The sequence below is a fragment of the Myotis nattereri genome (genome assembly GCF_964212035.1).
Source record: "Myotis nattereri genome assembly, chromosome: 12".
Classification (NCBI taxonomy): Eukaryota; Metazoa; Chordata; class Mammalia; order Chiroptera; family Vespertilionidae; genus Myotis; species Myotis nattereri.
The window spans coordinates 58,733,592-58,749,066 of record NC_138087.1 but is presented as its reverse complement, the minus strand read 5'-3'; the positions used below and the strand labels follow the sequence as shown (position 1 = coordinate 58,749,066).

Sequence of the window (15,475 nt, the reverse complement as noted above, 5' to 3'; positions counted from 1 at the left end):
ACAACTTGAAAATGTAATTATCCCCCAGTAATTCCACTGCTAGGTGTTAATCCAAGGGAAGCTCTTGCTCACATGCACATGAACACAGAAATAAGAATATTTTCTGCAAAAGAAAAAGTTGTAAGAGTAAAAACAAAACCAACTTGTAAAAGTGAAAAAAATTAGGAAAACAAACAAAAAAGAACCAACCAAGCTGTCCCTCAATAGGTATATTCACACAATAGGATAAAATGCAACAATTAAAATGAATAATTGCCAATCTGGATAAATCTCAGAAACCTAATGTTGAATGAAAAGGCAAGTTGCAAAACAAAGAAAAGAAAAAGTTCAGTACAGTATAACTTATGTGAAATCTCCCTAAAATATTATTTATGGATATGTACACATGGAGAAAAAATATGAAAAGCACATGTGAATCATACAGAGGAATGAAGCCTCTAATTTAAAAAATCTAGTTACTTCTGGGTTCAGGACAGTAAGACTTTAACCGTAGCTGTCCTGTAATATTTTATTTTCCTTGAAATAATATTTGATGAACATATAGCAGGGTTTTAAGATGTGGTCTTGATGGTGGGTGCAAGGATGTCTATTGCATTGTTTTCTCTGTTGGAATTCTTTCATGATTAAAAAATAACAGTGAAAAGATATTCATTGATCAAACTGACATTTTACCCAAGTTATTTTTGACCAAGTTTTCTGATATTTCAGTTAAGTCAAAATACCTGGAATAATGTAGATAAACAAGAAATGTTTGATGAATGTAACACATGAGAGTTTTAAGAGCCACTTTGAGATTCACCTCCTTCTCTTTCAATTTCTACTTAATTCTATTCATTTTCTTTTTCTTTCTCCTCCTTGTTTCTGAGAGAACTCACTGGTAAATCTTAAATTTCCATGCAAAATAAGGATGACAATGCAGCAAGAAAAAGAATAAACTATCTTTCCTCTCCCAGATTTTTAGACTGATATTTATGTTTGTGTCAAGTTAAGGCACAGAAAAACTGATTTATGTCTCTTACTGCCTGCTCTACCAGTAAAGCTCATCATTCACGCATTAGCAGGCTAAAAAATCTTCAGAAATATAGCTTCCAGCAATAAATTAAAGCTCTTACTTTGAGGTTTGGTTCCTGTTTGATTTTTAAGAAAATGTCCAATAAAATTGCTTTTGGGAGCATAAAGATGATGACAGATGACTTATACTCCAATTTCTGCAGCTCACTTTAAAAATTCATTTTTCTTATAACAAAAGAAAGTTTTACCATCAAAAATTAATTCTATGGTGTTCTACCCTTTCCTGGATGAGCAGCAGGAGAAAGGACTCCTTTTCCTGCATTACAATTCCAATATGAACAACAGCAACTAGAACTCAAAATATACATGATGGATAGTTATGGCCTGAATGGAGTTACCCTTGGTCTTGTATAGCAAGTTAAAGGAAGAGTATTAAGAATATGTGTTTATGAAGAGAGATGAGTTCTTTGCCTACCCTTTCAGAGATTTAGCTTAGCTCTTGTCTATGTGCATCTCAGCTTATATTAATACCTCTGTACCACCCTAATTTCCTATTTCCACCTGATTCTGCAATACAGATTCATAAATATCACTAGAAAATAAATCATCAAGTAATATTTGCTCATCTAAACTACAAAGGGGTGTCTATAAGGTGAAACTTAAGGATCAAACACATATATTATTGATCCAAAATCAGAATGCTCAAAATCATCCACCTGACTATATAGATGAAGTTATTTCAAGAGTTAAAAGATAAAAACACTTGTTGCATTGATTCAAGAGTGTGTTTAAATAGCACGTGTACTGAAAGTATATCTCTGCTAATATAAGCAGAGGTTTAATCCAAGTGTTTGTTTTCACCTGGCGAATTAAATGGGTCAATATCCATGTTCCTGTAACACTCAGCTAAAAAGATCCCACAACACAAGAACATGCTACAGCTGACTGACCCTTGGGATGTGGAAATTACCAGGCAGTTACCCTGAAAGGAAATTCTGACAGTTACTTTTCAGCTGTTTACATTTTCATATTTGAAACCTGATCTTCAGGATAAAAACATACCATTAGATACCTATTCTCTATTGAGAAGGGAGAAACACCACTGTCTCTGGCAAATGAACATCTTATGTTGAGATAACCTGGAATAGCTTTTTTTTATGTATGTGAATCATATAATTCTACATTTCTTAAAATTTTCATGTCTTTGTCTGCTCCATAGCAAACACATACAGAGGGAGATCCAATGGGAAGGGGTACAAGAAGTTTAACCAAAAAGGTGCTAGAGAAACTGTTTTCGGGTACAAACTTGGAGCAACTCAAGAGAATCATTCATGACCAAAGAAAATGGCACAGTACATGAGCTTTCAATACCCACTGAAGAAAAATGCCCAGTAGAGATAGACAACTTGAAGACTTTTTTCTTTATTTGGACTCCAGGGCAAAGGACCATCAACTAACATCATCTGTAAACTGCCTGGTGTATTGAATTCCTGAAACATGATATTGATTTTTGAAGAATAGCTTCATTTAAATGTTGCACTCGTAATTAATAATATATTGAAGTTACCACTGAATATAAAAGAAATATAATAAACACAATTATTTTGTACCCCCATGGAGGTAAAGTTTATATGTTCTATGGCTTCCTATTAAAGAAACATTGCATAATTTATTAAATCTTTATCCTGTTTGTGCTATCAAAATGTAATTATCAATCATAAGATGAAATAATTTTACTCCAATTTCTCAGCATAAAAATTGCTACTATGATTGCAATTTTTCCATAAAGGTAAAAAAAAAATACACATACCTCAACAAATATAAAACATGGGATGATGGAATAACTTCGCTGAGTGTTGTTTCCTACAGCCATTTCTTACACCATGAAGCAAGGCTGCACCGTCGACAACTGTCCAGGCTGAAACAGAAACACGTAGCATGGTGTAAGACCATATGTTTACCAGTCCCTTAGGTATTTACCTAAAAATATCAGTTGTCCTCTAGATAAGCAGGCTGTAGTCGAACAATGCAAAATAGTGATCTACAATGCAGTCAAGTCAAATTAATAATCATTCCAGAGAAAGGAAAATGATATATACAAGCCATGAACAGTCTTAGAGACAAAACGACCAGACAGGGAGTCCCTGTGCACACAGCCGTGATCAGCAGAATTCTAATTGCCTGGCACTTCACAGTGCCTCATGCCATGAAACGGTTTCTGCTACAAGATATTTGATATTGTCCATCCTACATGGATCTCCTCTTTCTGTGCCCCATCCTCTGGGTTTGCAACTTAGGGACTTATGTGTTTCTGCTCTTGCGGACAATTGTGCCCACGCACTCATCTCGGATGTCCTTCCATGGCCACTCTTTGCCCTGGCTCCCTTGACTACACGGCTTTAACCACCTTGGGTCAATACATCACTAATCCCTCTCACTGGGTTCCTTCAGCCGTGTGTGTGTGTGTGTGTGTGTGTGTGTGTGTGTGTGTGTCCCAAACACAAAACACCGACGCCATAATACATTCTCTTAACTGGTAAGAATGGAGTAGCTGCAACAGCAGATAATTTTAGAACATTTCTGTCCTATTTTGACCTGAAACTATTCTATTAGGAGATGAGTCCATTGCGGTTCTTCTCTTAAAAAAACCCCAAAACGACCAAGCGGAGATTTGAGACTTTGATTAAACTTCCGAGGCCAGATACAACGAATTTCCCACTACACCTTTCATTCTCTATGCAAAGGAATGCTTACTTAACACGCTTCAGGGCTCTGCTGCTTATTTCTTCTTCTCTGTTTGTCTTGTTTCTGTGTCACCCTTCCCCGTGGTATGAAGAGGAACACAGGGGCTGCTATGGCCACCAGCATTTTCTTAAAGGTCATGAATTAATGCCAACTTTTTTTTTAAACTTGTGTTTCCTTTAACTAAGTCCTTCCTTACCTCTTCCAGAATGAAACTTTGAAACACATATCCTTTTCCAAGACACCAACTTTGGACTTTTCGATTAACACTTTCTCTGATCAAATTCAACATTATGTCTGACATGCAGCCCACACCAGTTTCAGGGCTATGCTGGACAATGCTGAATATTTACTTATATCCACCCGCGAGACGCCAATAGCAGCAACCCTCCTGCCCAAGCTGTGGCAACTACAATGTCTCCAGACACTGGCAGCTGTCCCTGTCAGGGTGGGGAGGAGAAACAGCAAGGAGGGCATATGGCCCTGGTTAATTTAGGGGGACGGAAAGTGAGCCCCTGGGACATGAGAAGTTTTTGGCTGAGGAACTTGCTTCATCTGGGATAAAGGCCACAGTTTTTCCAAAGGGGACAAACCTTTTCTTGCTTGGTACCTAACAGAGGAAAATCTGAAAATGATTGAGTTGCCTTACTGACATTTGGGGAAATGAAGGGCACTTCAAGCTCAGAGGCCATGATTGGGGTGATATTAAAGCTCCTGTAAGTGGTGTTATTACCACTTCAAACCCATAAAGGAAATCAGGGCTGTTTTATCCATTGGGTGCAATAAGGCCCAATTCCTAGGGCCTGTGAGCTAGTTAAGAGCTCATGAACATAGACGAAGTGAACAAAAAGGCACCCAAACCATGAAAAACCAAATGAATAAATATGTAAGTATATACCTAAAACTGTAAAATTCGTACAACTACATTCATGACTAAATATTAGTGTTCATAACAATTTAATTCATTTGAAAATTATTTGTAGGTAAAATTTTCTTAATTCTAAAAATTCCTTTGCAAAAAACCGATAATGATTGTAAATTAAATTAATGACACAGGAACATAATTCCAAGAGAAAAGTCTTAAATTGTCATTTTGCCACAAAATAAAAATTTATCATCAGATTACTCTCTCTTATGAAGTGGCACCTCAAAAAAGCAGCACAGAAAACAATCTTAAACAACCTTAAAATAGTCCTGGAGGGATTTTGCTTCCAGCCAAGAGGAAATGATTGTAACTGGATTTCACGCCTGACACAACTGAAAGATAGAGATAAAGGAGACAATGGTATTCAAGGCATTGGCCTGGCTGTGAGGCAGTGAAGGGCAGTGATCCCTGAAAGGTGGGAACCAAAAGAAGTGAGTCCCCATGATTGCCCTAGTTTACTGCCTGGAGACAGTCTCCAGGCCACACACAGAAAGGGGGAACCCAGAAAAGTGGCTGGTGGTCTCCCAAGTTGAGTAGTTAGAGCTGGGAACATAGGGTGGCCAGAGCACCAGAGGGGAAGGCTGCACAGAGAGCTGGGAGGCTGTGCATCGGTCCCCTTGAGTCTTCTGCGCAGTGCTGAGGGGCATGGGAAACTACTGAGGGCCAGAGAGAAACCATCAAAGGATTGAGGCCAATAGTCATCGGGGTTCACACAATTCTCAAACAGGGACCCCTAGTGGCGCTGAGAAGTACTCCTTGCAGAGTATTGATTTTTTTCTTCTTGAATATCTCTGATACAGAATGCTGATTATTTATTGAGATTCTGGGCCACCGAGCAGTGTACTTTTCCCTGGTGTCAGGGGACACCGGAAGCAAGAATGTGACAGCACAATCCATTCTCAGGTCTTTGACATGAGTTTTACAACCTTCAAAGTGGAGAAACTTTCTAAAAGCTCCTCAGAGTTAGGTGGTATCAGATTGAAATGAGATAATGTCGAGAAAGGGGAAGAATAGAGCTTATTTTCTATGTGGTCCAAATCTTAATTGGAAGTAAGGTGGGGGTGGGAGTTTTCAGTAGAAAAGAGAAAACTGAAAGGCAAGAAAAAAATAAGTTGAGAGAGTTATAGTTTATGAAAAATAAAATATATTTAAAAATATAAGGGAGTGAACAAAAAATAAAATATAAAGAGAAAGAACTCATGGACATGAACAACAGTGTGGTGATGCAGGGGGCGGGGAGAGTGGAGGCAGATGGAAGTGGTATAAGGGGATAAATGATGATAGAAAAAAATAAAATAAAGAAAAACTTATATTACGAGTTAGCCACAATCCCCAAATCCAACTCCTCTTTGACACATGTTAAAGAGGCATTAACTTCCTTGGTATAACTGAGCTACCCCTTACTGTTCTGGATCATTTCTATTCAGTACATTATCTCCAACCAGGATCACAGTGTGCATTTAATTTCCCAATGCTGAAAAACCTTTTCTTTTTTTTTTTTTTTTAAAGCAGCAAAGACATTAAGGGATAGGAACAAATTAAATGGGATTGTAGACGAGTGCAAACTAGATTTCATCAAGAGATGGTGTGGGATTTAAGAAGGCGCTGTTGAGGCTTTTAAGAAAATACTTGACTGTTAAGTTTGAGAGATGCTTTTCAAAGCTTGTAAGGAATGACAGTGTGAAAACCCACATATGACATTAGGGTGGAATTGGCACTCCCTTTTTTCTCTAGTCTAGCCCCCTCCACATTCTCTCAGAACTAGATCCATAGTTTAGCCCTTGAAACAGCCCAGATTAAGGCAGAGAGATACAAAGGGCATAAAATCCATCCACAATCCAGTCAAATTTTCACCAACGACACAGGACTCAGGGGTCCTGTGAGGATACCAGGCCCCCACATTGTCATCAGTGGCTTTTTAGGCAGACTAGCATGCCTAGCTCACACTTTAGCCCTAAGGCTGAATGGACAGTCTTACTGTTTCTCCCACCCACCTCCCTTCAGCCCTAAGCCTGAATGGACAGTCTTACTGCTTCTCCCTCCCCCGCCCAGCGCCCCCCCCCCCCCCCCCCCCCAGCCACTGCCTCTTATCACCAGAGCAGTACTTGATGTCCAGGGCCCCTGCTCCTGGGCCTCTCAGAACTGAGACAGAAGGTTGCCTGGCTAATGTGTAAGCTTGCAATCATTTTTTTACTCTCTTAAACCTCTCCAGGCCCATTTTATAACAGTCTCTGCTCCCTGCTCACCCCAACCTTTCTGTACGTCAGCCTCTCTCTGAGTCTCTGCAACATGCCAAGCTCTTTCTCAGGCCTGGGCCCTCTCACATCCCGCCTCTTAGAGCACTCTTCCTCCTCCATGTTTGCCCAGCACATGTCTGCCTCTCCTTCCGACTGGCATTAAACACCATCTTTAATGGCAAAGTACCCTTAACTGCCTGACTGGCTCCGATCTCTCTACTATACACTTTCATCCTCCTCCTTCGTGATATTGTATAATTGTTTAATATCTGATCCTTTTCTAGACTGTCCGTCTGCTTCACTCCATGTGACCAGAACGGTAACCTTAGCACCCTGCACATCGCAGGTACACAAATGCTGACACTAACATTGTGCTTAAGCTGCTCAGCTCCATCATTCAATATCACACGTGCCCTGGGTCCGTTCCTTAGCTCCTGACCCCGCCCTAAGCTAGGTCTGGGGTCCATCCTTTCCAGGTCTTGCATGAACCCAATAATACGGTCCTAATATAGGTCTTAGGTCAGTCCCTTCTGCTTACTCCATCCAGATAAGTCCCACTCTACCTTGGACCCAGACAACAAGGAAAAATAAAGTGCCTGGAAAGCCTAGAAATAAAAATGTAAACCTAAAATGTATTTCAAGATGTAAAATTGAAAGGGGAAATTATTCCACTGAATTCTACCTCTGGATCTCTTTGATTGTTAAAAAAAAAAATCACTTTCGATTGCTGTTCTAAAAGATGTGTTCCTTAATTATATAGAAATAACAAAAGCTGAAGTAAAATGGGGTGTGTGTGTGTGTGGGGGGGGGGGGGAGTCCAAGTCTACCTAGAAGTAAGCCATCTCTGGTAGAGACCAGTCTTTCCAAAACAAGCTGTAGCATAAGGATGTGCTGAGCACAGAGCTCAGCAGACGCCCAGAAGCTGGGGAGAAAGCAGAGAACATACTACCATCTAATTGGCTGTTGGAAGGGGACCCTGGGTCATCTAGGGGTCACCGCCAGGAAAACACATGCTAAGACACGCAGAGCTTGGTCCTAACTTCTTTTTAAATTGTTAATATTGTTTACCCCTACTTTTCCACCAGGAAAAAAAAAACATAGCTGGAAAAAGCAGGGCACAAAGAGCTTTTCTTGATGAAAGCGTAGTTAATGTGTCCTTCAATAAAATCAAAGGCTGGAAGGAAATGAGGTTTTGATGCTCAGTTAAACTGGAATCTCGATGCCCTGAAGCAAGAACACTCAGGGACACACATGCACGCACCCACCCCTGAAGGGCACAGACATTGGGTAAATTCCAAGGAAAGTTGTGCTCAGCTTAAAGTCTGGGGAGAAAATAGGCAGAGAATATGTCCCAAATGCTCTCAATTGAAAAGCAGTGAATGTGATTTTGTTTTTTTTAATCATCACCCAAGGGCATTTATTTATTTATTTATTTATTTTAGCAAGAGTGGAAAGGAGAGTGGGGGAGGGGGAGAGAGAGAGTGGGGGGGGGGCGGAGAGAGAGAAACATCGATATGAGAGAGAGGCATATTGATTGGTTGCCTCCTGCACTTGCTTGGACCAGGGCCGTGGATTGAACCTGCAACTCAAGTACGTGCCCTTAACGGGGCATCGAACTTGTGACTCTTTGGTGCATCACACCAGCCAGGGCAGTAAATATGATTCTTAAATGTACTTTAGTGTTTGCATCCTCTTGCATCTGGCTCTGGTTATAACATTTCAAAAGTGACTGCAGTATCAACAACATGTTGTCATCATGATCTATGTTGTAGGACTGACTAGATTAAAGGTAAAGAATTCCCCTTTACCTGCGAGTGGGTGACTACTGGAGTTAGGAAGACTTATCAGGGACCACAATCATCTAGGTGAGAGGGAATCAGAACCATGTAGGAGCTGGCTTCAACCCAACTTTTGCATTTTTGAGATCAGCAGAGACAAGAGATAGATAAGAGTCCCTGGTTGCGCCTGGGCCTCTCAGGAACAGCCTAGAAAGGGAATTTATCTTCTGAAGGTCGGGGGGGGGGGGGGGGAGGGCTGGGGGGCGGCGGGCGGTACCAGAGCGCCTTGTCAGACTTCCCAGGCACTGGTCCCTCTACATTTCCCTTTGACGTCTGTGTGGTCCTCATTGTCAGGGCCACGGTGGTTTCGAATGATCCAAGGGATGGGGTCAGTAATTAAGTGGAGAGAAAAAAAAGCAAAGGATCAATCCAGGGTGAGAAACTGCTGGAGAGGAGCGGAAATGCAGCGCTGGAGTAGAATCCTAAAGGAAACGTGCAGGGAGGTCCTTTAGGGGGATGGTTCCAGGATATTACACAGCCCTTTATGGCCTCGCCTGCAGGGGTGTATGTCACAGGCTGCTCCGAGCAGTGGGGAGGCTGTGACACTGCTGTTCTGCCAAGGAAGACTGCATTTCCAATTTAAAGCTCAGCTGCCCAGGAACCAAGCTATTTGTTTTTCAGAAGAGAAGACAGGGAAGGAAGGAGGGAGGGAAGGAGGAAGACAGAGAAAGAGAGACACAGAGAGAGAAAACCATGAGTGGAGATACCAAATCTATGCTCACGTCAAATCTCTAGAACAGATTAGTTGTGTGTGTGTGTGTGTGTGTGTGTGTGTGTGTGTGTGTGTCATTAGCTCCTTGGTCCTTGGGCGCTCTTAGGATTCACTGCCAGGAAGTCCTTGTGCCCTCATGACAGGTTAATTAAATAGCTCTGTTGGGCCCTGTTGGGGTCTCACAAAAGACAGGAGAAAGAAGTGAGACAAATTCCCTTTCTCCACGAGAGATTTCAGAGGAGGACTCAGACAACACTGGCACCGCCTTGCTTTGCCTACACTGCTGCGTGATCATGGGGTGACTGCATCTGTTCTGTAATGGATTTTGAATGAGTGTAACTATATGAGTGTATTGCCCACTCGCCGCTCTGATCAACATGGATTGAGGGCTTACTATTCCATGCCAGGCTTTATACAAAGGTATATATAGCTTTATAGTTATAGTTTTTATGTTTACCGTAACACGTCTTGAGTAATTGGCATATGGTATTGGAGATATGCTGACCATTCTCTTTTACTATTGCAACCTGTTTCCTTCATCTGGCATTCCTGATCTCACCCTATATCTTTCTCTTTTATTTATACCTCTGTGGCCTAACATACTTTATAATTTATTATGTTTATTTTATTATCTTTCTCTAGCTGTGAAAATGTATGTTTCACGACTCCTTGCTTATTTTGTTCGCCAACTGAACCCCAAGTGTCTCTTGGAAAGATGATGACATTCAACAAATAATGACAAGTCAGATAAAGACAATGCCTCTCTGAGTCCTGTCATGGGGTTAATCGATAGGGATCCAAGAAAGTCTCCTCCAAAGAAGCGATCTATGGATACCCAGGAGTGAAGAGGGTGGTGGGAACAGCATATGGAAAGTACCTGACAGGAGACAAAGCGTGGCCACGTGGCTGAAGCATGAAGAGCACCGGCAATGGACATGTAGAGACCAGAGCAGAGAGGGCCCAGATGATACAGGGCCAGGGAGGCCTTGTTAAAGAGTTTAGAATTAGTTATGAGACTACTAGTCAGCTATTGAAAGGTTTAAGGAAGAAAGCTGCTATGCCCGGCTTTATTTTATGAAAGGATTGTTCATGATACGGAGAGTAGTTTGGAACAGTGGGACAAGAATAAAAGGGTCCTTTCCATCCCTTTCTGGAATTCAAGATTACAGAAGTGAGGACGTGGTGTGCCCTCTGGTGGGACATTCCGGGTTTCCCCATGTCTTCTGGGAGGAGTTGTGATCAACTGTGCTGACACCACAGGAGCCGAAAATCTGTGTATCACCTCTGGGAAGGGAGTTGGGGATGACTGAACAGATTGCCGACCACAGGTGTGGGTGGCACGGTGAGGGCCCCAGTCAAAAGAGGCAAACCAGAGCTCAGAAGGAAGGTACATCCAATGATGGTAATCCAACAACAAAGTCATACGGGAGAAAAGATGGCGTGTTTCTTTATTTTGAAGATAATGTGGGGGTCAAAGTCAATAGTAAAGGTGAGATGAAAAGTCTGCCATCACAGGACCAGTTGCAAAAGAGTGTGCAGATTTGTGGCCCAGGATTGCGTCCGATGCTGGCAGCATCGCACGATTCTCTGGTATATTTGTAAAAAACAAACAAACAGAAAGTAAAATAACCAACAATAAGAAAAAAAGCATTAAAAATGATCTCTCCCTCCCACCACCCTGGAAAAAAGGAATGAATATAGTGAGGTGGCCAGTTGAAGAGAACTTCAATCATCCAGACAAGAGGAGAAGGTGGTTTGGGGTAAGGATAAGGCAACAGAGACAGACAGGCGAGTGAATTCAAGATAATTAGAAGAGCAAATAAGACTGAGTAAGGATTAGAGTGGGAGTGGTGGGAATGTCAAAATGCCTTTTCTTATTTGTTTAAATCCCTCAAACTAAAACATACATCTTTTTGTGTGCTGTCTCCAGTCGTGATGAACAGGTGATAAGAGCTTTCTGTTTGCTCTGTTCAATCAGCTGCAGCCTCCTCTTCAAGCTCCCCTCCTGAATCCCAATCGTGTCCTTTCCGCATCAGCTTCCTCTGGCCCAGAATCAGGCGCAGCATGAAACAGTTTATTCTTGAAAATTAACACATTGCCTTTTAAAACACCGTGCTTAAAGGAAAGATCAACCAAAGGACTTGTATGCATGCATATAAGCATAACCAATGGACACAAGACACTGGGGGTAGGGGAGGCCAGGGGAAGGTCACGGGTGGGGGGGAAGGAGACATATGTAATACTCTTTGTAATACTTAAAGCAATAAAACAAAATTTAAAAAAATAAAAATAAAAGAAGGAAAAAAAATCAATACCCTGTTGTAAATGTATTCCCCTGATAAATTGGAGTCCCTAAACCTATATGAATGCCTTTCCTTATTTCCTTTCTGCTTTTCCGATCTCCACATACCCTTCGAGGCATAGTTCAGTTTCTGCCTCTGCCAGGAAGCCTTCGGAGTTCAGTCAGTCAGTCAGTCATTCACAACAATCATGCTTTGATCTGCCAATAAGCCATGAGCCATTGGTGTGGCGTTTAATCTCAGGCAACATTAGGACATCAATGAAAGGATGAGGCAGGGCAATCTCTTAGCCTCTTTCCAGTCTATGACTTCCCTTTTGTGCTCTCCTATTATCTTTCAGCCAAACTCCAAAGTTCATGGCTAACTTTCCATGAGTGAGTGGGTTCTGTTTCCTTCTGGATTGTGAACTGCAAGGCTGGGCTGACTTGCAAGTCCGTGTCTCTCACAGCAGCTAGCACTGCGCTAAATGACAAAAGTGGTGAATATTTATGCTCGTTCCAAGGAGAAGTGTGGAAGAGGTGATTAAAGTTTGCCTTAGCTCCAACACCCTTTCCTTTCACTTCACCACCTCTGCAATAATGTCCCTTCTCTCTGTACCAGGCCAGCTTATAACCTACAGAACGAAACCTGGCCAGGCTCACCGGCAGCCTACACAGCAGCCTGATGTCTCAGAACGCCACTGAATGGTAGAGTTCCTCCAGGGTCAGCCACAACCCTCATCACAGGAGTAAATGTAACTTTGATTCTCAATGAAAAGCCACAGTCCTATGGACTTGAGCGCTGGAGTTAGAGCTGTCAGGTGTGGATCTGGACCCAGGTCACCACAGAAAGTAAATTATACTAACTCCCTGTGCCTTGCTGTGTTTCTGTCTATTCCTTTGTCTCGCTGGGGCTGCACCGGGGAATGGTTCTGAGGGCTAAATGACACAATGTGCGTGGTGTTTAGAACATGCCAGGTGCTCTGTAAACATTTGTTGAATGAAAGCTCTTTATATTCAGCACTTGCAGTTCAGTTTGCTGCTTTTCCCTTCCGTATCCAGACACCATCAATTAGGGAAACACTACTGTACTATTCTGCTTAATAAGAGGGGACTGCTTTGAAAGCACAACAACAAAACTTATTAAACATCTCCTTATTCATCCAGATAGAAGGATTATTAATTATCGAACATTGGCTAGTTCCCAGGACACCTCATTTGCTCACATCCATTTTCAGAAAAGCTTCAGATTTGGATGTGAGTTAATTTCACATTTCCCCCCTCACAGAGAAAGCACAAGGCCACCGAGCAGGTAGCAGTCTGCAGGCCACCTTTCAGCCAGCAGGGATTTACAAGGAGGGAATTCATGCTAGAGTCTGGAGGAGAAATGTGGATAATGAGATAAGGGGAGTGGTGGAGGAAACAGCAAGAAAAACTAAAAAGCACTTGTGGGTTCTGCCTGGAGCTCTTAATTAACCACGTTCTCCACAACGCAGAGCAAATCCATCTGGGCAACCCCAAAATAACAACAGCCCCTAGAGCTCAGGGATGGTCAATGGTGCAGAGTGATAGGTCACAGGCCCTGAAGAATTTAGAAGCCCCTCCTCGCCCAAATAAGAATCAAAAGTAATGGTGAGGTTGAAGCTAGAATGCCCTACACTTAATAATAACTAATAAATCCAATTTCCTCAAGTTTGGCACATGGTGCTAAGACAGCTTTGCCACAACAGCTCAGAAAAGGGGGAAGAATGCTGCAGAAGCCTGTACATGTGCTGTTGGCACAAAACTCCCAAGTTTTTCCCTAAGTAAATAAAGCCATTCGCAAACTCATTTGCTTTGCCCATGGGAAGTCAGGTACTTTTGTCACTGATGTGTGGATGAGCCCCAACTGTCTCTAAGGAAAGCATTTTATTTATGGCCTTTCGAGTAACACAATCTGAGTGTAATTCAACATGTTACATTGATTTTGTGTTGGGACCAAGGCAAGGCAGAAGCTATTCGTGCTTTTGGGGTCAGGCTGGGTTTAATCATGCAGACACATCTGGCTGAAAAGTGACAGCTGCAGCCAACAGAAAGATTGTTTCCTGGAGACCAAGTGCCCTAGGATAGAACACCCACTAAGTCGTTACCTCTTCATTCCAGATATTCTGCATAGTCTGTCCTCCTCATTCTACTGTTGTGGATACTGAGGCTCAGGTTAAGTGATTCGCCTCAGATGGTTACCAGACTGAAAGTGTTGAAGTTAGAACATAAACTAGGCCCACTGGGCTCCAAACTCCACTGAGTACCACTCCCTGCTAGCTCCCCGCCCTACATGATGCTTACCCAGGATAGCCACACTATTGATATCTGGGGATAAGAAATAGTGAAATATTTACCCACAGTAAATACTTTGAATCAAATATCCAAAAATAATGGAGTCTCAGGATAGGAAGTCACCTAGTCCAAGGACCCATCCTATGCTTAGAATTTCAGAAAAGGACTTTTACACAGTTTGCAATCCTGTCTAATAAAGAGGGAATATGCTAATTGACCCTCATGCCATCGCAAAGATGGCAGCGCCCACAGCCAATAAGGAGGGACTATGCTAATTGCTGTCACGTCCTCAAACATGGCGGCGCCCACAACCACAAGATGGCGGTGCCCAGTCCTCTCAGCCCCGCTGTGCACCTGCCTCCAGAGTCCCCCAGTCCCCTCAGCCCCCCAGCCACCCAGGGCCGCCCGAGGCTCAGGTAACCAGGGCCATCCAAGGCTTGCACCGCTGGCAGTGGCAGCAGCAGAGGTGTGATGGGGGTGTCGCCGTGCCCTGATGGCCTGGTCACCTCCCACCCCTGAGGGCTCCCGGACTGTGAGAGGGGGCAAGCCGGCCTGAGGGACTCCCCCTCCTGTGCATGAATTTTCATGCACCAGGCCTCTGGTTAGGTAAAAACATTCCATAAACACAAGAAAATCTTGGGGTATGAGGAAATATCTTTACAAGGCACTATTTCCGCCCCCCCCCTTTAATAAATAACATATTTTGAATGCCTACCATGTGCTATGCTGCGCTAGGCACGCCAGCTGTGCCTTAAGAATCCCCGCAATAATCTTACAAGACAGGCACTATTATTAACATCCCCATTTTACAGGGAAGGAAACTGAGGATTAGAATGGCTGCACAACTTGTCCTAGGTCACACAGCCAGTAAGCCTTAGTACAAAGATACAAACCCAGTTTATTAATGTGTTCTTCAAGGTATGTGGAGACACAGTGAAATATAGAAACAAACCTAATGAGTTCCTACTATTTTCTGACAACAATAGGCAGTTGTGCTTATTTGCAAGTTATTGGAAGGATATCCAATAACCCGATACATTCTTCAACCTAAGGCACGTCCAACTTCTCTTCGGTTTCCTAGAGTCAGAGCATTTTGGAGTAACTGAGGCAACATGCTAACTACCATGTACAGAGCCTGCATTTGAACATCTGCAGGGAAGGAAAATACTCTCACAGCTTGTTCCACTTAGGAGCAGCTCTGGTGATCAGGAAATCATTCTTATCTTCAGCTGATGAGGCCATTCAGTTAGGAACCTCCCACTTGTATCTCTTGTAGGTCAAGGGCAAAAACAATCCTGTCGATGAAGTGACATTATCAAAAGCAAAGAGGTTTAATGCTATTCACTGAAGCACAAGTGATCTTGAAGGAAATTGAGAGATTCTTTTTCAAGGACAGCTTTAATAGTTGAAGGGGAA

At 42.5% G+C, this 15,475-nt stretch overlaps 1 protein-coding gene across 5 annotated transcripts in view; it reads right to left on the bottom strand.

Annotated features, from left to right (window-relative positions):
* The window catches only part of PLPPR1 (phospholipid phosphatase related 1), a 193,747-nt gene that overhangs the window by 84,816 nt on the left and 93,456 nt on the right, over positions 1-15,475 (bottom strand). For all 5 annotated transcript variants that reach the window (XM_081103584.1, XM_081103586.1, XM_081103583.1 and 2 more), the window contains exon 2: positions 2,822-2,929. In XM_081103584.1, the coding sequence (XP_080959710.1) occupies positions 2,822-2,884 (63 nt within the window). In that variant the 5' untranslated portion in view covers positions 2,885-2,929. The remainder of the gene's footprint in view (positions 1-2,821; positions 2,930-15,475) is intronic.